The 25,017-nt window shown below is 35.9% G+C and overlaps 2 protein-coding genes across 2 annotated transcripts; both read left to right on the top strand.

Moving 5' to 3' along the window:
- The first annotated feature begins 782 nt into the window (after positions 1-782).
- On the top strand, positions 783-2,689 carry LOC141359612 (uncharacterized). Its single transcript, XM_073862342.1, has 4 exons — positions 783-786; positions 1,370-1,738; positions 2,185-2,487; positions 2,583-2,689. Exons 1-4 carry the CDS (start codon positions 783-785, stop codon positions 2,687-2,689), a joined length of 783 nt encoding a protein of 260 aa, XP_073718443.1.
- Positions 2,690-19,516: 16,827 nt separating this feature from the next.
- On the top strand, positions 19,517-22,575 carry LOC129453811 (uncharacterized). Its single transcript, XM_073862341.1, has 5 exons — positions 19,517-19,797; positions 20,187-20,516; positions 21,996-22,298; positions 22,389-22,508; positions 22,565-22,575. Exons 1-5 carry the CDS (start codon positions 19,734-19,736, stop codon positions 22,573-22,575), a joined length of 828 nt encoding a protein of 275 aa, XP_073718442.1. The 5' UTR covers positions 19,517-19,733.
- The last annotated feature ends 2,442 nt before the right edge of the window (positions 22,576-25,017 follow it).

Here is a 25,017-nt window from a genome sequence, read left to right as displayed (position 1 = left end):
GCCCCACACCCCTCTTGGGCGCAAAAGTCACATCTTCATCCATCTCCATACCAGAAGCCGGAGGGGTATTAAATGCGCCAGCCATTGTTTAACGGTTAAGACAGAACCAAAGTCTTTTCATTCACTGAAAACCTATAACCTGTTTTAAACAAGCCTATCTTATAACACCCATTTATACAACACACACACACGCTGTGAGACGCGCTGGGGCGAGACGCGCAGTGGGGGCGAGAGAGAGAGAGAGAGAGAGATCGCTGACAGCACAGGTCCGCTTGTGAAACTACGCAGTCTAAAACTATAAACTTTATTTTTTGACAGCAATAAACATGACAGCATAGGCTTGACATAAAACACACACACACACACACACAGGAAAAACAACGAGCTGATTGACACATCGTAAAACACGCACAGGATACACGCTGTCTAAAGTCCTTGATATACGACAGTCCAGAAACTGGACAGATTGTACAGCTTTTGATTGATAGTCCCGCCCCCTGTCAAAGGGGGTCATAAATCAATCAAATTTTGACAGATGCAGGGTCGCTAATACTACTGGCCTACAAATTATCAATTTTTACATGCTATAATAAATTAGCTGTGGAGTATTTTGAGCTAAAACTTCACATACACACTCTGGGGACAGCAAAGATTTATTTTACATCTTAAAAATATGTCATAATCTGACCCCTTTAAGACTGAAAAAATGATTTTATCTGACGCATGTGATGTTGAAAGGAGACTGCAAGTAGGAAGTTACCAACACTTGAGAGAGCACAGAGATGAGTATGAACATTTTCTTTTAATCAACTCTTTTCTGCGAGGTTTAAATGCAATGTATTTAGTATTTTTCTTTATTAGATGAAAATATGAATAAATGAAGCAGAATTTTCTTTAAGACAGTTTTAAATGTTGTTTCTTCATCAAATTCGCTCACTTTTTGCATTATGTGGAGTTATTTTTTGAGGACTATGCAGTGTTTTTTCTGCTTGTATTTGTTGCTTTTGAATGGTAAGTAATACCTTTTCTTTTATGGCATATGAGGATTTTATGTTGCCTATTTAGGATATTAAAATAAAAACTTACACATAAAAAAACACACTAAACTTTAGTGTTGCAATGTACTGTAGTTTATAGTAATTATACTATAATGTAATTACTTAGTATATTCTGTAGATTTAACTAAGGTAAATGTATAAATATACTTTATAATTCACTATAGGTTAAAATTATTGTATAGGAATTATCTTGGTATCAATAGTATCTGAAACACTTTACTATAGCAAAACTATCAAGACGTGTTAAACTGTTCTGATATTGCCTTTAAACTGGATCTCCATACTGACTAAAATCTTGTTTGTCCTAACAGTTTTTTTTTATTTTATTAAATGGGTGTTTTGTGTTTCAGGTGTGTTTGGTGTTGATGGAGATGAAGTGAAGTCAGTGTCAGTGATGGAGGGAGATTCTGTTACTCTACACACTGATATTACTCAAATACAGAGAGATGATCAGATACTGTGGATGTTTGGAACTCAAGAGACTCGTATAGCTGAAATCTATAAGAAAAGCATGGATATGTTTGATAGTAATGAGATATTTGGAGACAGACTGAATCTGGACAATCAGACTGGATCTCTCACCATCACAAACATCAACATCGCAAACTCTGGACTTTATAAACTGCTGATCATCAATAACAGAGGAACTTCATACAAGAGATTTAATGTTACTGTCTATGGTGAGTAAATTTATGTTTTTATACAGTCATTATTTTGTTATATGTTGTTCGTTCTACACTTAATGAGATTATACAGTATACTTTGCCATGTTATTGTCTGATTTTAAGTATTTTATCAATTAACAATGTACATATCCTGAAAACAAAAGACAAACCCAATTACTGTAGAGGGACAGAGAAAAACTTTAATAGAAGTTAACCAGAATACATTGATAAATTGTACAAAAAGAAATTACAAACAACTTACCAGCTTGAAGAATCCTGTATGTTTAGATGGTTAAAAAATCAATATATTGTTTTTAATACACTGTTAGGCCCACATATGAAAACTGCTGTATTGAGTTGACTCTGTCTCAATAGTGTATAATTTATTTTAATTATTACAGTATAGCTGCATGACAGTGAACATTTATTAATTTTTATTAATATTTTCTTAAATATTTCAGCTCTTCTGCCCGTTCCTGTCATCATCAGAAGCTCTTCAGACTGTTCATCATCATCAGAAAGATCACCAAGCTCAAAATGTGTGCTGTTGTGTTCAGTGTTAAATGTGACAGATGTGAGTCTGTCCTGGTACAAAGGAAACAGTTTATTGTCCAGCATCAGTGTGTCTGATCTCAACATCAGACTCTCTCTACCTCTGGAGGTTGAATATCAGGATACAAACACATACAGCTGTGTGGTGAACAATCCTCTCACAAATCAAACTCAACATCTCAACATCACTCATGTCTGTCAGACGTGTTCAGGTGTAGTGCAGATATGCAAGTTAATTTGACTGAATTATATTTTTGTTTATTTGTAAAGAAGTGCACATTAATGTATTAGTGTTGTTATTTTTTAGGCCGCACTCCCTGTTGCAGTTTAACAGAAACTGTGAGCCGATTGGTCATCGCTGCTGTGGTGGGCGTGGCTGCTGTGACTGTTGTGGTTTATGAACTAAGATCATAGACATCAGAGGACACCAGAGGGCGATAGTATGGGTGGGTGTTGTGTAATTTGTGAAATTTGTGAAATTTGTTTCTTGCACAAATTATTCTGCTTGATATCTCTTGGTGAATTTCATGTAAATACTACATTGTCTATAGTCATCATTCAATATCATGGTATTTCAGGGTATCTTGATACACAAATACAGTAGTATACTAGAACATTAGGGGGGCCTTTATTCTTGTTAAATAATTACTTTATTCTCGCATGTTAAGGACTTTAATCTCGAGATGGTTTTATTTTTTTATTTAAGGCTTGGCCCTAATCCTCCTAATAACGGGACCTGAAAATGTATTTTTTTACATGTGCAATAAACACATCTGGCCAGTAGATGTCAGTGTCTGTGTATCAGTTTCACCCTGCTGCTGTAGTCTACAGGAGTAATAGGATTTTAATATTAGTTATTTTGTACTTTCCTTATCTTTCCAAATTGTACTCAAGGGTTCTTGTTTATTTCTATCAAAACAATAATAAACAGGCAAATACCACATAAAATAAACTGCAGTTCATCAAGTGAACAAATGCAATACATTTTTTCTTCATTGTATTGTCTTTCTGACATTTGTTACTGAGTAACTGAGCAATATTTTAAACTGAGAAAAAAATATAGAAATATCATTCAAGAAATAATTAAAGGCGGGGTGCATGACCTCTGAAAACTAATGTTGACATTTAAAATCACCTAAACAAACATGCACCTACCCCAACAGGCCACACACATAGGCAACCCAGGCAACGAGGTCGTTAAGTAGACACGCCCCTTACTGCTGATTGGCTACAAGTGTGTTTTGGTACTCGGCCCGACTCCCTTTTCCAAAGCGTTTCTCAAAAATCACACCCCGCCTAAAGACATTATTATATTTGATAATTTATCACATTCTGAATGATCATATTTTATAAGACAACAAACAAGAGAAGAGTTTTGCCCTAGGTTGTTATAAAATTTCGAGGACTGCGCCATCTGCTGGTTACAAGTAAACATTTGGTCATAGACTCCTACTGATATTCTTGGTCCTACATTTGATTCTTGCAGATGCTTACTCTCCAAACAACTTTAGAAAAGTGAAAAAAAAATCGGATATGCATATTATTTTCTATTACAGAAAACAGTCTATCTGCAAATGTTATAAGTTCTGGTGGTATGATATTCTTTCATAAGTGTGCTATTATGTTGCATGAAACTGTTACCAAGTCAAAAGGAAAAGTATTAAAAAATAAACCTAGTTTTGGTTTTATAACAGCTGTTTTAGTGGTTGAAAGATTTTTTTAAGCAGAAACCACTGACAGTCACGTGGTAGCTTCTGTCTCTTTGACTGTCTTACAAAAGCAAATCTTTCTTCGTAATATTTTTTGATGTGGTGTAATTTAAACATCAGGTGTGATCCTGAACTGTGAAGTGTTGGCCACCAGATGGGGGGGGGGGGGGGCTGGGGAGATCCGGGACCCCCATAAGGCATTCTAGCCTTTATACAAAAAGATTTTGGGAAGTATTACATAAATCATACATTTGTGTTTTCAGGTATAGTAATGTGTTGCCATTTTGAGTTTGCTGCTGGTGGGGACCCCCCATAAGACTTGATTCAATTCGAGCACTGGTAATCATAATATATGAATCTATCATGAATTTTGTAATCCAACTCCAAAGACATAAAACGTGTACAATTTATTTTGGGGGGGGCACACCGAGATGCATCCTACACAAAAATGGCCTCACATTGAACAAGTTTGAGAACCCTTGTTGTACAATATATCCTTTGTTGTAATGTACAGATACCTAACAATATTGTTGTACAAATACCCTTTCATCTCACTGACATTATGTAAGCTAAAAGTCGGCAGGCTGATGGTGTAGTTACCCAGCTAACAGAAAAAAGTTCCAAGAACGTTCCCTGAAAGTTCTCCACGCTCCCAAAAACGCTCTGCCAACGCCAAAAGTGTCCAGTTTTCTTGACGTTCTAAGAACGTTTTTGTGTTGTCTCAACGTTAGAGTAATGTTACATTTTACCATTTTTAAACGTTATGACAATGTCATGTTTTAATGTTCACACAATGTTTAAAACAACAACTGTTTATTATATTGACTTGTTTAATTGTTATGTAAATGATAGAGAAACATTGCATTTTATTATATTTATTTTTTATATTTATATTATTTTATTATATTTATTATATATTATATATTTATTATATATTATATATCTATTATATATAAGTTTAGATGTTGATGTTTTGTTTCATTTTAAGTCACCATTATTGTGATTAGTGTTCGTTTTAGTTGGGCTCTTGAGCCTTGTCTTTTGCTTGCTAGTTTTTTCCCTGGTTGTGTTAACTTTTTGTTAATACACCACATTTGTTATGAACATGTTAAGTTAGTAGTGTAATTCTGTGGTGTGGTGGTTGGTACATAAAGGATAAAAATCATCCCTAATTAATTAAAGTTTATTTTCTGTCAATAATGTAAATGAGATCCAGCACTTTCACAGCAGTTTGTCATTAAGGAGTTTAAGAAACTTTGAACAAAAAATATCTGCTGTATAATTGGGACGCACAAACATCAAGAATCAGACTATGAATCTCAACCATGGTGACAAAGAAAATTGAAAAAAAAATCATTATTTATCCATGCTGCAGTGCATGCTGGGAGTCCTGAATGAGATTTGTAATTTGTTAATACCCAGCATGCATTGCAGCATGAAGTTTTTCATTTAATTGTCACCATGATTGAGATTCATAGTCTGATTCTTGATGTTTGTGCATCCCAGTTATACAGCAGATATTTTTTATCCAAAGTTTCTAAAACTCCTTAATGACAAACTGCTGTGAAAGCACTGGATCTCATTTACATTATTGACAGAAAATAACCTTTTGATTAGTAAATTAATTAGGGATGATTTTTTACCATTATGTACCAACCACCACACCACAGAATTACACTACAAACTTAACATGTTCATAACAAATGTGGTGTATTAACAAAAAGTTAATACAACAAGAACAAATGTGGTGTATTAACAAAAAGTTAATACAACCAGGGAAAAAACTAGCAAGCAAAAGACAAGGCTCAAGAGCCCAACTAAAACGAACACTAATCACAATAATGGTGACTTAAAATGAAACAAAACATCAACATCTAAACTTATATATAATAGATATATAATATATAATAAATATATAATATATAATAAATATAATAAAATAATATAAATATAAAAAATAAATATAATAAAATGCAATGTTTCTCTATCATTTACATAACAATTAAACAAGTCAATATAATAAACAGTTGTTGTTTTAAACATTGTGTGAACATTAAAACATGACATTGTCATAACGTTTAAAAATGGTAAAATGTAGCATTCCTCTAACGTTGAGACAACACAAAAACGTTCTTAGAACGTCAAGAAAACTGGACACTTTTAACGTTGGCAGAACGTTTTTGGGAACGTAAAGAACTTTCAGGGAACGTTCTTAGAACTTTTTTCTGTTAGCTGGGTATGAGTTATATCAACAGGTGATGAGGGTTGACATTAATGCTATTAAGGACAATACATGCCACATGCTATCAGGAGGTAGTAGATGAAAGACCAAATAAATTTTCCAAACAGCTGTGTACACATAATAGAAAGGGCTATAAATGTATCATATACGGATCATATCATAGTGTTGTTTCTCAGGAAGCTTGACTGTGTGGTTAAAGCTGTAAGTTTGTTGGTTTTACAGGATGTAAAGATGGTTTGAAAGCGAGAAATGGATAGAGACGTACTAGACGTTAAAAGAAATTAGGTCCTAAATGAGAGAGAGAGAGAGAGAGAGAGAGAGAGAAAGAGAGAGAGAGAGAGAGCGCACTCATATCATAAACTTGTTTAAAAGACTAGAGATGTCTTTATTGGTCAATTTAGAGGTGATTGATTCAAAATATTGAAACACAGTTTGAGATTTTTATTCACAGGACACTATTTATACGCTGAACAGGAACTAAGCATGATAAAAACATCATGAGATAAATATCAGGGCCACATGAGAGTCACATTATGTACTGATGGCTCATGTCTACATCACTGGTGCTTATTAATAATCCTTTTATCTCTTACTGGTTTGTATATATGCATAGGAAACTAAAAAACATATTTGTCAACAATTCATTTAAAGTAAAATGCTCAGAAATTACTGTGTAACATTCATGTTATGAATTTCTTTCACGATAATTAATCATGCGCTTTTAGCAAAAAAAAGGCAAATCCCTCAACGCTACCAAATTAAATATTTTCTTAAACCTCAGGCTTTAAACCTTTTTTTATTTATTTGCATTGTCATATTGGTGCATTTATAACAAAACTTAACACAAAATTACTCAGTGCTCGAGTGTCTTCATACACCTTGACCCACTAATGGCTCAGTTTTTATATCACAGAGAAACCTGAGATCTGTTTATTTGGGTCAACACATACACTCTTAAAAATAAAAATGCTACAACCTATTCTTCACAGAGGCTCATTTTCTGGTTCCTCAAAGAACAATTCAGTTAACAGTTCCTTAAAGAAACAACCATTTCTTTATTACCTTTGTATTGTATGAAGAACCGTTAGTAAAACTATAGGTTCTTATGTGAAAGGTCCTTTATAGAACTATATGTGGTTTTCCGTTTGTGAACGCTATTTTTACCGCAGTGTGTGGGTAAGAGAGTCATTTCAAACAAACTCATGTGAACCCCCATCCTTAGACTTCACTGGAAACAATTGTTGTGAGAATAGTTAAAAATATACAACTAATATGAAAAATTAGCAGGACATGAAGTTAAATACTTGAAGTAATTTAGAGCGAAAAACTCAATGCTTCACATTTGGTGTGAATGCAGCATAAGAAACTAAATGGTTCTTTAGGGGAGCAAAAAAATATTAAATGGCATCACAGTGAAAAAATATATAATATAGTATTTAATATGTAGTATATCATCAATAGAATCAGCTGGCTCTGGCTTAAAGGCGGAGTCCACGATGTTTGAAAAACGCTTTGGAAAAGAAGACGGGCCGACTACCAAAAAACACGTATAGCCAATCAAATCAAATCATATGCCGGGTTGCGTATGTGTGGGGCGGGTCTATCAACAGAAGGTCCAGATTCTATTGGGGTAGGGGCGTGTTTGTTTAGGTGATTTCAAATATCAACATTGGCTTTCAAACATCATGGACTCCGCCTTTAACTTAGAACTCTCTTTTATACATTACATTATTACTACACTCGCTAGTAAACGAAAAAACAATTGTGAAAATGCTATACAATTAAATTTGACTTGAATAAACTTCTGTAGCACATTTACTTTTTAAAGTATAATTTCAGTTAGATTCAATTTTAGCAACATTTTAGTAACGCTTGCGCTCTATAAACAAGCAAGGGTTTTGTATTTAACATTTCCATTCTTGGTCAATGAGATAACTCTTAGGTAGTTTAAAAAGGAAGCAACCAAAAGGTGCTTCCTTTTTAAACTTCCTGAGAAGGATGAAACAATCAAACACAATACCACCCCATTATACTGACCGTATATACTGAACAATGGCAGATCAGAAAGATAGGTACATTTTCTGAAGAAAATGTCAAGTGGTATTTGCTGTGGCAAAATTCAGGAAACAAAATAGTACAAAGTGTTAACATGACTCAAAAGAGCCCACCCTGATGTCTCTACGATGTTCTGATGCAGAGATACAGGCTTTGTTCCATTGCTAGGGTACCTCTGTTTGGTTCTTAAGGAGTGAATTGGCACCCACCAGTGTAATACTCCAAGCCATAAGTAAAACGATCCTACCCCCATGTCTCTACTATGTTCTCATGCAGAGATATTGGCTTTGTTAATTTTGCTATGATTCTGTCTTTGGTTGCTAGAGTGTGGTTTGACAGCTGCAATGATGATACTCCGAAGGCTGTTTGCCAGCATTAATAATACAAACCAACATCCATGTCTCCATTACATTCAGATTGGAAGATGTTTGTGGTTTGTTGCTAGGGTGCTTAACAGTGGTTTTTAGGGCTTAATAGGTCTGTGAGAATCCCGAGAAACTGATTGGATGCCTGAGTAAAATAAGCCCAACCCATGTCTCTATGACACTGTGCTCCAGGGTGTTTCTTGATACCTGATGACCCTGAGAGACTGATTGGATGCTTGAGTAAAATGAGCATGCCCACATGCCTCTGTGACAATGTGATGCAGAAATGTTCAATAAAAAGCCATGTATGTCCTAGATATCAAAGTAGGAAACTGCATTGCTTTCCTTCACCATTTATTTCTATTGGGTGATTTTGGACAGCATTTGCTCCCCAGGGGTACTTAAACCTCATTTACATTCTTTGACTGTGAACATTGGATGAGTCATTGGAAGAGTTAAAAACAGTTTATCCCCAAGTTTTAGATATTTAATACGATTCAAAGCAGTTTCACATTAATGCTCACAAAACTAGACTAGGTGTCCTCAGGGTATCAGCCAAACTAACAAAAGTGTGTAATGCAATACATTAAAGGGTGGTTTCCCAGACATGGTTTAGATAAAGCCAGGAGGTCTTAGCGGCTGTTTATACATGCGGTTTGATCGATCGGATCACAAGTGGATGAGAGAAGCACATTTATGTTTACATGCACAGAGAATCCCTACAACTGCCCCTACATTTATGTATGTTTTTTTTTCTGGAAATGATTTGAAAATCTATTAGTGTATGATCCTCAGTCATTTGGCTCATAATGCCCATTTAATTCTCTGTAACCATTTATGAAGTCAGCAAGAGTATTACAATGTTTTAACATTTGTTCTGATTTTAAAAGCCATGTAATATATTCCAGCCATAGGTTTTAAAAAAAAACTAAAGAAAATGAAACAACTTCTGCTTGGGGTCATTGGATTTTACATGGATGTCATATAAAGAACAAAAAATTCCATTCTTGGTCAAAAAGGTTACTGTGCTAACTTAAGCATATGAGATAAACACCTTCAGGTAATTTAAAGGAAGTTTAAAATGGGAAGCAACCCCATTACATCGGAAATTCCACCCACTAATAGTATAAACACATGCAGAATCACTAACCATATGAAAGATCAAAACAAGGATGTACAGGTATTTATTAGTCCATAGTGAAACAAAAGTACACTGTAAAAAATAAAAAGTTGACTTAACTTACATTTTCAAGGCAACTTGCTGCACAGCTTTTTTGAGTTTACTCAACTTTTGGATGATGTAGTTCACCTAACTCAATTTACTGAGCAATGACAACTTACACCAAAAGTTGAACCAACTTAAACTGATTAGGCTATTAGCAAATTTCTAAGTTTACTCAACTAGTGACTTAAGTCCTCTCAACTATTTCAACTATAACTGTATTCCAGCATCTATCCATAAAGTTAATACACATACAAGTTGGGTAAAGGACAGTTCTTGTGTTCCTGTGTAGCTCAGTGGTAGAGCATTGTGTTAGCAGCGGAAAAGGTCATGGGTTCAAACCCAGGGAACACAAGTACTGATAAAAATGTCTAGCTTTTAATGCAGTGTAAGTCACTTTGGATAAAAGCATCTGCATGTTTTGGACTGTGGGAGTGAACCCACAATGTCACAGAGAGAACATGCATACTCCACAAAGAAAGGTCTCCTTAACAAAGTCTTTGTCTGACTTAGGCCTTTTTTGAAACAGAGACCTTTTTTGCTGAGAGGCAACAATGATGCGTGCTAACTCATTGTGCTGCCCTCTACACTGAACACACACTTCTCAATCATGGTAACAATGAACAAACATAATTCTTTAAAAATTACTCTAAATACAACATATAACTAACATTAACAACATAACAACATAAATAAATCCAGCAAACATTAAAACAGTCACCTTTTTTAGTAAATATTAACCAAAGAAGTGAACATGTCGCAATGCATGCTGGGAACCATTCCGACCATTGTTTTTTTTAAATTGCTTGTTCAGATTACTCAGGTTGGCAAGTTGGGTGAACGAATTGGACAAAAACTTTTTCATCTAAGTCCAGTCAACAAAATAATATTTGTTAGCTGAATGATTATGCTCTTTTCATTCAGTGAACACAAAATAATCAACTGATGCCCTTCATCAAAGAAATCTTTGTTCAAGTTACTTAATGTTCTTTGTTGAATGAACATTTTAAAGTTGGATTTTTTACAGTGTACCCGTTTTTAAGGTTTACAAAATTGCAAGAATGCTGTAATGAATGGTAGGAACTGGATTATGGACTCTCACACACTCCTTCTGCCTTTAAGTCCTTTTCTTTGTGTATTCAGTAGCCACACCCATCGCCTGCAACTCTTTTGAGTAAGTCGTTTGTTCAATTCACTTTTTGAAGCCACCCCTGGCTTTCATGATAAGGCATAGCAGGTAAATTGTTGATGAATGTTTGCTGGGTCTATCTGCATTTGTGTTTTATACTTGGCTACCTGTACTAAAGATATATGAGAGGGGATAACTTTACCCCCACCCCTTTCTGCCTTTTATTATCGTATTTCTGTGTGTGACTGAATAAACTGTGTGCATAGGGCTAACGTTGCCACATAGCCTCTAAATGACATGATATGGAAATTAACAAGAATAAACGAAATTCGCAAATAATACATTTCTGCTGTGTGGTACTATGATGTTTTAATTTGCTCAGCGAGTATAGATCTGGTGTCAGTAGTAATGCTCTTTAAATATACAGCTGTATTATGTTATGCTCTGTTTGTTACATTTTCTACTAAAAATAAAGTAATGCTCATTAAATATGCCCCTCTATCTGAGCTGCATCAATCACATTGGGATTTATGTTGCCACTGCGTCAAAATATTTCTCAAATGGTAGTGCCCCCCCGCCGATGATCCAATGCCCCTCCAGCGTCATTGCTCTGACGCCGACTCTGTGTTGGGTGTATGCCTCCAAAAGCTGCAATCCTTCACATTTGCCTCTCTATCATCATCTCTGTTTGAAAAATAAAATGATAACTTGCAGAGTTATTTTCTAAATGGATAAGTTTAACTTCTAAACAACTGTCAGAACAAAATACAAGTGCTCAACTATTCCAGCATCCACACGCGTGATTTAGTAGACAAATCTTCTTTCTGACGTGATGTCTCACAAGTCAAATAGACATTTATCACAAAATGTATCACATTAAATCTTAAGTTTGTGTTTGTTATTGTGTTTGTTTGTTATGTTCATTTGAAGTCACCATTACTGTGATTAGTGTTTCCTTTAGTTAGGCATTTGTCCCTTGATCTTCACTAACCTAACTCTCCTCTTTTCGCAATAGCAACAATGTTATAGTAAAACCACTTGTTCATTGCTTTATGTAGAGGGAAGCCCTTCCAGATCTTCTCCGAGTGTTTATTTTTATTATATTCTACTCTACAAATCATTGAAACATTTGATCACAAATTAAAGGGGACATATTATGAGATTTTTTTTAAGATGTAAACTAAGTCTAAAATAGGTCTGAGCAAAAGTGTGCCGTTTTGGGTGTGTCATTTAAAATGCAAATGAGCGGATGAGGTGCAACCACTGATCACAATGATGGTGGTTTGTTGCAATTGAAATTCAATTGCGCTGTAAAATATTTTATCTCTCTCTCTTTCTCTCCATACTAAATGGTTGTGCTGTGGTTGGATAGTGCAGATAAAGGGTGCGGTATTACCTTATTCTGACATCACAATAAGGGCCAAATTACAATGACCTATTTTTTCACATGCTTGCAGAAAATGGTTTACCAAGACTAAGTTATTGGGTTGATCTTTTTAACATTTTCTAGGTTGATAGAAGCACTGGGGACACAATTATAGCACTTAAACATGGAAAAAGTCAGATTTTCATAATATGAAAAAACAGGCATATAAAGATCTCTATGCAAATGACAATGTATTGAATAGGACTGCCATCATGCTTTAGTGTGCTTTTTGGTTGTTGTTTTTTGCTTAAAAGAGACTTCATGATTTCTGATACAAATCTCAATGATGGTGACAGTTAATGGTAAGAAAGTTGCTAAATTTTTGTCATGTTGCAACCCAGCTAGAAATAAAAAGTTCTAAGAACGTTCCCTGAAAGTTCCCAATGTTCCCAAAAACATTCTGCCAAGGTTAAAAGGTAGATAGGAGTTTTCCTTACTCAAACAAGTTCTGAGGGCAGAAAGAATGTGATTGGTTCACAAAAACGACCAATCAAAATGCTCGTTACTGGTTTAAGCCCTCAGCGGAGCCTCCAAGGCAGCTTCTGCAGTGAAGCAGTTAGAGCTCACCGTTGGTCAGATGAGCAGCACAGATATGGCAAGATAGGAATGAGACTGTGCCTGAACTCAGCTCGAAATGCCCCGAGCATCCAAGTGACGAGTTTCCACGTGTCTGTGGCACGACTTTCTTTTTCGTGCCAGTTTCACGTATTGGTTACTCAATTTTTTTTCTTTTTTCAAACCATTGTCGATTGGGAATGGGGTTAGATTTGTGGTTTTGACACATTTTTAAACTATTCTCGCGTGGGGATTAAGGTGGGTTTGGGCTAAAATGGCATTGTTTATACATTTATTTGTCAGAAATTTAAATTGTTCTTGCTTGGAGTTGGGTTAGGGTGAGGATGTCATTTTATGTAACATAAAGTTGGTCTAACCTCAATCCCAAGCGACAATGGTAAGAAAATAGGAAAAACAATTGAGTAACCAATACGTGAAACTGGCACGTAAAAGAAAGTCGTGCCACGGACACGTGAAAACGCGTCACTTAAATGCTCGAAACGTTTCGAGCTGAATTCAAAAACAGTCTCATTCCTATCTTACCATATCTGCGCTACTCATCTGACCAACGGTGAGCTCGAACTGCTTCACTGCAGAAGCTGCCTTGGAGGCTCCGCTGAGGGCTTAAACCAGTAACGAGCATTTTGATTGGTCGTTTTTGTGAACCAATCACATTCTTTCTGCCCTCAGAACATGTTTGAGTAAGGAAAACTCCTACGTGCGGTTAAAAACGTCCAGTTTTTTTAAGTTCTAGGAACGTTTCTGTTGTCTGAACGTTAGAGTAATGTTACATTTTACCATTTTTAAACGTTATGACAATGTTATGTTTTAATGTTAACACAATGTTTAAAACAACAACTGTTTATTATATTGACTTGTTTAATTGTTATGTAAATGATAGAGAAACATTGCATTTTATTATTTAATAAAACATTATTTCTGAGTGTTCAGTAAATATATTGCTGTAGAAAACTCAATTCACTTATTAGGTTTAGATGTTGATGTTTTGTTTAATTTAAAGTCACCCTTATTGAAACGCTGGACGCTTTTAATGTTGGCAGAATGTTTTTGGGAATATTGGGAACTTTCGGGGAACGTTCTTGGAGCTTTTTATTTCTAGCTGGGAATGCATGATGGGATTATTGAATGAGTTTTCTACAATCCTGGTATACACACTTCATTTCTCTCATCTTCCTCTGCTCTAACAGAAGTGTTTTATAAACACACTGCCACAATAAGCAGAAGAAAACTAACACTAAACTTCAAGACCCAAGTACCCAACTAAAGGAAACACTAATCGGAGCAATTTAACAGTTCTTTAGAAGTTCAACCTATCATCCATGTAACTCTGCAAGCAAGTTGTAATTTTAGTTTTCAAACAGAGATGGTGATAGTGTTCATTAAACTCTAGGCATTTTATCTATTGCATTTAATAATTTGGCTTTCTTCCTCATTTTAGTATTACTTTCTCCAGAAAATTTTTTAAGACAGGAACAAATCCAAAATTGAGTTGATTTGACACGGAATGACCAGCAGGTGTTCACTATTAATGACTCAATCACTTCATTATCTTATTAACTTTAACATTGATTTAGTGTTTTTTAACACCAATCTTGGTGTGGATTATATAAACACCGAGCAGTGTTACTTTAACACTGGGGATTTTGCTGTGCAGTTCATCTGCATACAGAGTGTTTTCATAGTCAGTGTTCCGTGTTTCATGTTCCATGTAATGCCTTTTTTGCCTGTTTTTTGGATTACTGTTTTGGATTAAACTTGTGCACTTGGATACTAGCACAAGTCTCCCACGTTACAGAATACTTTGCCTAACCAGAATCCAGCAGAGGTTTGTTAATTCCAGCCGGCACAATGGACTCAGCGTTTTTTTATTCGCTAGGCCAAGGTGAGGACTCCATTCAGGAGTATACGGTAAAGTTTTGGAGTTTGGTGTCCCAGGCAGTTTGCCCAGAACGATGCTTGTGGACATGGTACTCTCTAGGACACAACCCTATGAAAAAAGGTACCTTTGGATTGTGTTTATTGGCGGATTTAGTGGGTGCAGTTTTGAAGGTTGTCATACGCCTAGATGCCAGGTTTGTCACATCAGAGACTGTGTCACAGAGTGACTAGACGGGGCGGAACCAAAAATGAGAGAGAAGGGGTTCCACCCGGCCCGGTTTGTACAAACACCGGCACTTCCGGGTTTCCCGGGAATCCCCACAATCACTGAAACAAGGCACAGCTGTGTAGGCGACGTGGCGAGCGAGGATTGGGCGAGTCATGCTGTGGAGGAGGATATAAAGAGGGCAACCAGAAGTTAGTTTTTAGTGTTCGGTTGCATTGGACAGACGCCGTGAGTATATGCTGGGTTGAGTCTTCTGAATGCTGGAGTACAACATTGGTAGAATATTCTGAGATCTGTGGAAAGAGAGAGAACAATTTGAAGTCAAGTTTTGGGCGAGTCGTATTGAAGGAGTTGTTTTCATCGGAGTCTGCCCTGGAGAAGGAGGAAATAGGAAGAGAGAAACCGATTAGAGACTTTCCAGCCGGCCCTTGCCCTGCTATCCCCTGGCCCCACGGAACAGACCTCTTTCCTCCAACGTCCCTGGCCCCTTAGTGTTCCCCCTGAGGGCGAGAGGATATATTTTAGACTCCCTTCCCCGCCTCCTTTGATTCTTTTAACTAATTTAAATAAAGTTTAAATTTTTATATTATACTTATCTCTTGTTGGTTGGTCATTGGGGTGCTTTTGGGACCTCCTCGAGGTGGAACTCTTAGGGGAGCGTGACGCACACAGTTTGTGGTCCGCTTCGGCCTGTGACAACTGTACTTATAAAGTTTGCCGTACCACAGCCAGCTCCAGTCATGCCTGTTTTGCCACAGCTAGTTAAAGCCATGCCTGTTTTGCCAAAGCCAATACAAACCATGTCTGTATCTAAGATGGCCACCACCATGCCTGTCTCTGTTACTAAGATGACTGCCATCATGCCTGTCCCTGTACCTAAGTTGTCTGTCGCCATCCCTGCATTCCAGTTCATTATTTAATGACCTTCCCGCCCTAACTTCCCTTAGTCTCGTTCACCTGGATGTACGTCATTGCTTACGTTGTACAAGTGCCCCTACTGGCAGAACACTTGAAGATCACATGAAAATGGAGACCGCCCCCTCCATCATTTGAACCGTGCAAAGCGCGAGCCGCCGAAGCGACGCCACAATCGTGTTGTATTGTGGTTTATGAAGATGCCTGAAGTGTACATATGAAGGAGACTCACCCCATCGGTCAAAATCGAGGGAGCGAGGCCTATTCTTTAGGATGGTACTGGTATGTCCTTTGAATTCTGTGCTCCCTGTTTTTGCTATGGCCCTGTGATGTGCGTGGTCAGTTTTCTGCTCGTCTGTTTCATGTGATTTTTAAGCCCATGAAACTGAGCCATGGGAATCGCCAGACTCATCAGAGTCATGTGAGTTCTCTGCCCTTCCTATTTCTGCTGAAGGGTTAGAATCTGAGTCCCCTGAGCTTCTTGTCTTGACCAAGTCCTCTGAGCATAAGTTTCCTGTCATGACCATAAGGCCTGTTTCTAAGTTCTCTGAGTTTCCTGTAGAGGCTGAGATGGTTACCCCTGAGTTCCCTGTGTCCTGTAGGTCAGAAAATATGGTCACTCCCAAGCTCCATAAACTCTCTGCCTTTGCCAAAAGAGCTGTGCATGACTCCCATAGACACTTTGCCACATGCCACTCCCTACTTCATATTGCAAAGTATTGTAGTTGGCATTGTTCATTGTTTCATGTTGCCTTGTTCCTCTTATGACCTGTTTGCCTGTTCATTGGATTACGTTTATGGATTACCATTTTTTCTTGCTTGCCTGGCTTTATTAATAAACTTCTGCATTTGGATTCCAACTGTAGTTTGTTGTTTAACATGTTGATAAGACACAATTTAGCACTGTTGCCTCACAGCAAGAAGGTTCCCGGTTCGAGTCCCAGCTAGGGCAGGTGGCCTTTCTGTGTGGAGTTTCTGCATGTTCTCCCTGTGTCATCGTGGGTTTACTCCGGGTACTCCGGTTTCCTCCCACAGGCCAAAAACATGCAAGTTAGGCAAATTGGAGATACCAAATTGTCACTCCCCCAACTTGTGTGTATGAATCAACTTGTCTGAATAAAACTTGTGTATGAATTAGCTGGTTCTCGCCATGAATATAGCCGTAGATGCTGGAATGGCGTTAAGAAATAAAAAGGAAGGAAAAGGAATCAGACACAATTTCTGTTTAAGTGACCATGTCGTCATGCAGTAATGTGGACCAGATTTAATAACAGGAAAAGGAAATGGCTCAAATAGGCCTCCACCTATAAAGGATTTCCTTTCATTATACAGGGATCTGGCAAAAAATCTTTTCTAACCAGGCAAACATTTACATCATAAAACAGATTAAATGACGAACATGCTTTTGTTAGGAGCAAATTCAATATCCACTGCAATATGAATTATTTGTAATTTCATCTTTGTGCAGGTGCTCTGGGTTTACATGAAGTATATGGTTTGCAAAGCATAATAGTTAGGGTCATGTAGTGGCTGAGAAATTACTTGTGCATTATTATGTTAAAACATTTCTTTGATTTTAAAGGAATAGTCTACTCATTTTCAATATCCAAATATGTTACAACCCTAACCAAGAACTGTTGACACATCCCTCTACACTCTAAAAAAAATCCGTAAAAAACGGACAAAGTACTGTGTAAATATGAAGGAATTTTCTGTATTTATGTTTTACAGGCATTTATCTGTTTTTTTAATAACATGTTGCATTATGGGTGCAATAACTCCTGCTGCAATCTTTCACTTTTGCCTCTCTATCACCATCTCTGTTTGAAACCTAAAATTACAACTTGCTTGCAGATTTATTTTCTAACATGGATGATGTTTAACTTCTAAACAAATGCTGTCAGAACAAGATACAAGTGTTCAGCTATTCCAACATTGACACATGTGATTTAGTAGATAAATCTTCTTTCTTACGTGACGTGTAAGTCAAATGGATATTTACCACAACATTTATCACATTAAATCTCCAGTTTGTGTTTGTTTTAGATTGATTTGAAGTCACCACTATGATGATTAGTGTTCCCTTTAGTTAGGCTTTTGTCCCTTGACTTTCCAGAATTGACTCTGCTCTTTTAGCATTATAACAGTGTTTATGCTTGTAGCAATTGTAACTTGTTTGTTGCTTGAGGAAGCAGAATTGTCTATGTTCTCATCTAAGCTTGATTGTTGTTATGTTATGCTGCCTAACATTTAAAAATGAATTGATAAAATAAGAATAAAGAACTGTGATCTAAAAACACTGTATTGAATAAGACGGCTGCAAATGCGTCAGCTGTGGTTTTTGTTTCAGAGACATCAACACTTTGGATACAAATCTCAACAATGGTGAGAGTAAATGTTAAGAAAGAGTTTTCTACAATCCTGGTACCCAGCATGTATTGCGACATGAAGCTTTGTTGTTGATTGTCACCATTGTTGCGTTTCATAGTCAGATTGAAGTGTCCCTAAAGGCTACGGAAAACGTTCTGTAAATCTGTGGACTGTTCAGTTTTTGAATAAGCGGAAATTCTGTAAACATAACGGAAAAAGTGCCGGTAATTTTCTGCCAGGACATTATCCGTTTTTTTACGGATTATTTTTTTAGAGTGTATCATCTGTGTGCGTGCACGTAAGCGCTGGAGCGCGCTGCGACGCTTCGATAGCATTTAGCTTAGCCCCACTCATTCAACTGCACCATCCAGAGACAAAGTCAGAAGCGACCAAACACATCAACGTTTTTCCTATTTAAGACGAGTAGTTATAGGAGGAAGTTTGGTGGTACAAAATAAAACGTAGCGCTTTTCTAAGCGGATTTAAAAGAGTAACTATATTTTATGGCGTAATAGCACTTTTGGGAGTACTTCGACTTGCCTGAAAAGTCCGCTCCCCCTCTCACTCTCATAATGGGAGAGGGAGGGTGTTACTGCGCCGAGTCGAAGCACTCCCAAAAGTGCTATTATGCCATAAAATATAGTTCCTCTTTTAAATCCGCTTAGAAAAGCGCTATGTTGTATTTTGTACCACCAAACTTGCTCGTATAACTACACGTCTTAAATAGGAAAAACGTTGATGTGTTTGGTCACTTCTAACTTTATCTCTAAATGGTACAATTGAATGAATGGGGCTAAGCTAAATGCTATCGAAGTGTAGCAGCGCGCTCCAGCGCCCACGCGCACGCACACAGACGATAGAGGGATGCATCAACAGTTCTTAGTTAAGGTAATAACATATTTTAATATTGAAAATGAGTAGACTATTCCTTTAACTTAATTTTCTAAATTTTAACTTAAGTTATCTTAAAAGTTTATAATTGATTATTTATCTGAAGGTGCATTTAAGTTTGACACATGATTCACTTGATGTGCTGTGTTATTTAACGTGTGATGTGGAAATGAAGGAGGAGTTAAACTGAAAACACGAAGGGTTGAGAGAGAGAGAGCACAGAGATGACTATGAACATATCCTCTTTTGATCGAGTCTTTCTCTGCGAGTCTTTAAATGATATATATTAAGTATTTTAAAAAAGTGTATCTTGTCTATTGGATGTATTAGATGAAAATATGAAAAAAATGAAGCAGGATTTTCTTTTAAACATAAAACTTTGTTTGAAAGCAGATCATCTGTCTGTTAGTTTTTAAATGTTGTTTCTTCATCAAATTCGCTCACTTTTTGCATTATGTGGAGTTATTTTTTGAGGACTATGCAGTGTTTTTTCTGCTTGTATTTGTTGCTCATGAATGGTACGTAATATCTTTTCTTTTATGGCATATGAAATTTATGTAACCTATTTAGGTTGTTAAAATGAAACCCCACACATAAAAAACACTATAGTAAACTTTAGTTAGCATTAGGAAATGTAATGTACCGTAGTTTATAGTAATTATACTATAATATAGTTAATTAGTATATTCTGATATTCTGTAGTTTTAACTGAGGTAAATTGATAAATAAAACAATAGTATGTAGGAATTATCTATAGTATCTATTCTAAAACACTTTACTATAGCAAAAATTTCAAGACATGTTAAGTTGTACTGATGTTGCCTTACAGGATCCCCATACTGGCATCTTGTTTGATCTGTAACAAGTTTGTTAATTTATTTATTAAATGAGTGTTTCTGTGTTTCAGGTGTGTTTGGTGTTGATGGAGATGAAGTGAAGTCAGTGTCAGTGATGGAGGGAGATTCTGTTACTTTAAACACTGATATTACTGAAATACAGAGAGATGATCAGATACTGTGGATGTTTGGACCTCGAGAGACTCGTATAGCTGAAATCCATAAGAAAAGCATTGATATGTATAACAGTAATGAGATATTTGGAGACAGACTGAATCTGGACAGTCAGACTGGATCTCTCATCATCACAAACATCACAATCACACACACTGGACTTTATAAACTACAGATCATCAGTAACAGAGGAACTTCATATAAGAGATTTAATATTACTGTCTATGGTGAATAAATTGTTGTTTTTCCCCTAAAATTGATTTCAACGTTTTTATAAAGTCATGAATTTTATGTATTATTCGTTCTACACTCTAAAAGAATAATCCGTAAAAAAACGGATAATGTCCTGGCAGAAAATTACCGGCACCTTTTCCGTTATGTTTACAGAATTTCTGTTTATTCAAAAACTGAACATTCTGTAGATTTATAGAACACTGTCCGTAAATTTACAGAACATTTTCCGTAACCTTTTGGGACACTTTAATCTGCCTATGAAACGCAACAATGGTGACAATCAACAACAAAGCTTCATGCCGAAATGCATGCTGGGTACCAGGATTGCAGACAACTCTCTTAACATTTACTCTCACCATTGTTGAGATTTGTATCCAAAGTATTGATGTCTCTGAAGCAAAAACCACAGTTGACACATTTGCAGCAATCTTATTAGATATAGTGTGTATTAGATCAGCATAGAGTGTCACTCTTATACATTTCTGTTCCTTATTCTTATTTTATCATTTTATATTGAAATGTTAGGCAGCAAAACATAAAAACAACCAAGCTTATATGACATCATAGTCAATTCTTCTTCCTCAAGCAACAAACAAGTTGTAATTGCTACAAGCAAAAACACTGTTGCAATGCTAACAGAGAAGAGTCAGTTCTGGAAGGTCAAGGGACAAAAACCTAACTAAAGGGAACACTAATCTCCATAGTGGTGACTTCAAATTAATCTAAAACAAACACAAACTGGAGATTTAATGTGATAAATGTTGTGGTAAATATCCATTTGACTTACACGTCACGTCAGAAAGAAGATTTGTCTACTAAATCACATTTGTCGATGTTGGAATAGTTTAACACTTGTATCTTGTTCTGACAGCATTTGGTTAGAAGTTAAACATCATCCGTGTTAGAAAATAACTCTGCAAGTTGTAATTTTAGGTTTCAAACAGAGATGGTGATAGAGAGGCAAAAGTGAAAGATTGCAGCAGGAGTTATTGCACCCATAATGCAACATGTTATTAAAAAAAAAACAGATAAATGCCCGTAAAACATAAATACGGAAAATTCCTTCATATTTACACAGTATTTTGTCCGTTTTTTTACGGATTTTTTTTAGAGTGTACATGTTATGGGATTATACTGTATGCTTTGCCATGTTATTGTCTGATTTTCAGTATTTGATCAATTTGCATAATGTAATCAAGCATGTTTACCACAATAGATGGATAAATTGTACGAATAGAAATTACAAATAGCTTTACTAAAACAAGACGAATCCTGTATATTTAGGTAATTGATTGTAAAAAAGTGCATTGTTGTCTTTTATACACTGTTAATTACGGTATGTATGAAAACTGCTGTATTGAGTTTACTTTGTCTCAATAGTATAGAAATTATTCCAGATGTTTCTTTTAATTGATATATAGCTATAGTGAACATTTATTATTTTTTATTAATAGTGTCTTACATATTTTCAGCTCCTCTGCCCATTCCTGTCATCAGCAGAGACTCATCACAATGTTCTTCTTCATCATCATCATCATCATCAACAACCTCAAAATGTATGTTTGTGTGTTCAGTTTTGAATGTGAGAGATGTGAATCTCTCCTGGTATAAAGGAAACAGTTTATTATCCCGCATCAGTGTGTCTGATCTCAACATCAGACACCCTTTGGAAGTTGAATATCAGGATAACAACACATACAGATGTGTGGTGAATAATCCCATCACAAACCAAACTCAACATCTCAACATCAATGATGTCTGTCAGATGTGTTCAGGTAAGACAGTGTTGCATGTTATAATGTGAGACAGATATTTAAGTCATGATAAAGACACCATTAATGATTGTTTTTGTTTGTGTATTACAGAACTCCAGCGATCACATTTAATACTGATAGCTGTTGCTGTTGTGTTGCTTGCTGTCATAGTCGTAGCTCTGGGTGTAAGATACTGGCACTGCAAAACTTATAAACAAACAGCAAGAGAAGGTAAATATTTACATACACAATATGAATGTTTTTAACTGATATGTAATTTTTCAAAGTTAAAACATGAAATTTGATATTTTCAAAACAGTTAAGAAAAAAGAGGAAGAGATGATTTACACAGAGCCAATGTGGCCACAGAGGTTTGAGAATAAGGTAAGATATTATAGTGATGTTTTTTTTCTCTTTCTGCATGTTGATTAGCAGAAGCATAATATTTCATAGCATAAAGGAAAAATATTAGTGTATAACTTGTGCTACTTTTGTCCATGTTTATAAACACACTTATACCCAGATATTACACCCTTTTTGCTTAGTGATTGTATTTTATTTGTTTTTTTCTAACAGGCTGATGTTAAAGCAGAAGACACAGTATACTCATTTGCAATGAGATGACAAGTACAGTATAAAAAATACATTACTTTATATATAACTTTGACTGAACAGAAGAGCACAGTTTGTTATATTTTTCCATACAGACATACATTTACGGGCTGATACCAGGATACAAAAACATAGCAATAACAAAGACTCTTTTGTGGTCCAGATCTAATTTGAATAAAACCATCTGCTACATCATGAAATGTAAATATCATGTTGAGTCCTACATGTCTGCATCTGCACTAACCTTTATAATAGAGCTTTCCTTTCAGCTTCATAATACTTATCAGAAACATCAGCCAAGCGAAGCAAAGCTCTCGTGTTACTACATGTTAGACTTTTTCCAATTGGTTTAGTTTCTAAAACTAAATATTTAATAAGTATGCCATTGCTTGACAGAACGAGGAAAATCTTTATTTTTGATCTTGAGTACACTTTGTGAACAAATACATTTTTATTCTGAGCTGAGTAAACATTTACTTCAGCAACTGTACAGTATAGTAAAACTTGACTTACTGTAAGCTCTGAATGTTATCAGTAATGATCTTTCTGATGAAGTATGTTTCCATACAGTAACATTACTCTGGAAATTTGACTAAACTGCATTTACTGATACAGGCTTTGTGTTTTAAGTTAATAATCTAAACTTTCAGTCTTAAGTTTTTTTAAATAATGTATTTATTATTATTTTCCCGGAATCTCTTTATTTTTATACACTCTCTGTATAATGTTGTATAATGCTGTATAATGATACACTATCATGATGATGGGACATGAATCAAGTACAATTAATATGAACTATTACTAATAAGAGATTATGAGCTTAAATAACACAAATGAACACATTTTGGGCTTTATAAAAGTAATAATTTATGGTGCAGTATGACATATGTCTGAACCTGTAGGAGCATGAGTTTCACAAAACATCTTTTATAACTCCACAAAACATGTTTGAACCTGAGCTTGTAATGTGAGAGATACCACAGTAAGATTTGATCCATCATCCAGATATCTGTCCCATACAGAATTTTTTAGTTTTAGTTTTTTATGTGGTTAGTTGTTTTGTCACTAATTGTTTGGAATTTGCCTTGGGCTGTGTTTACAATAATGTTGTTTATAGTTAATCAATATGAGTTAAAGGGGACATATTATGAAAATCTGACTTTTTCCATGTTTAAGTGCTATAATTGTGTCCCCAGTGCTTCTATCAACCTAGAAAATGTGAAAAAGATCAACCCAATAACTTTAAGGGGACATATTATGAAAATCTGACTTTTTCCATGTTTAAGTGCTATAATTGTGTCCCCAGTGCTTCTATCAACCTAGAAAATGTTAAAAAGATCAACCCAATAACTTGGTTTTGGTAAACCATTTTCTGCAAGCATGTGAAAAAATAGGTCATTGTAATTTGGCCCTTATTGTGATGTCAGAATAAGGTAATACCGCCCCCTTTATCTGCACTATCCAACCACAGCACAACCATTTAGTATGGAGAGAAAGAGAGAGATAAAATATTTCACAGCACAATTGAGTTTCAATTGCAACAAACCACCATCATTGTGATCAGTGGTTGCACTTCATCCGGTCATTTGCATTTTATATGACACACCCAAAACGGCACACTTTTGCTCAGACCCTAGATTTAGATTAAGTTTGCATCTTAAAGGGGTCATATGATGAAAATGTTAGCATTGCCACTTTGTAGGTGTGAGCAAAAACAGGTAATTGAAATTTGGCTTTCATTATGATGTCATAAGGATATCTTATTAGAATAATACCGCCTCCTTAATCTGATCTCTCCAACCACTGCACTGCCATTTAGTGCAGAGAGAAAGAGAGAGAAAAGAAGGACTTGACAGCACAATTGAGTTTGAATTACAACAAACCACCATCATTGTGATCAGTGTTTGAACTTTATCCGCTCATTTGCATTTTAAAAAACACACCCAAAACGACAAATTTTTGGACTTGACAGCACAATAGAGTTTCAATTACAACAAACCACCATCATTGTGATCAGTGTTTGCACTTTATCCGCTCATTTGCATTTTAAAAAACACACCCAAAACGACTCATTTTTGCTCAGGCCTGCAAGGTGGCAATGCTAGCATTTTCATCATATGACCCCTTT

The sequence above is a fragment of the Misgurnus anguillicaudatus genome, chromosome 23, assembly GCF_027580225.2.
Source record: "Misgurnus anguillicaudatus chromosome 23, ASM2758022v2, whole genome shotgun sequence".
Taxonomy (NCBI): Eukaryota; Metazoa; Chordata; class Actinopteri; order Cypriniformes; family Cobitidae; genus Misgurnus; species Misgurnus anguillicaudatus.
This window is presented reverse-complemented; position numbering and strand designations above follow the sequence as displayed.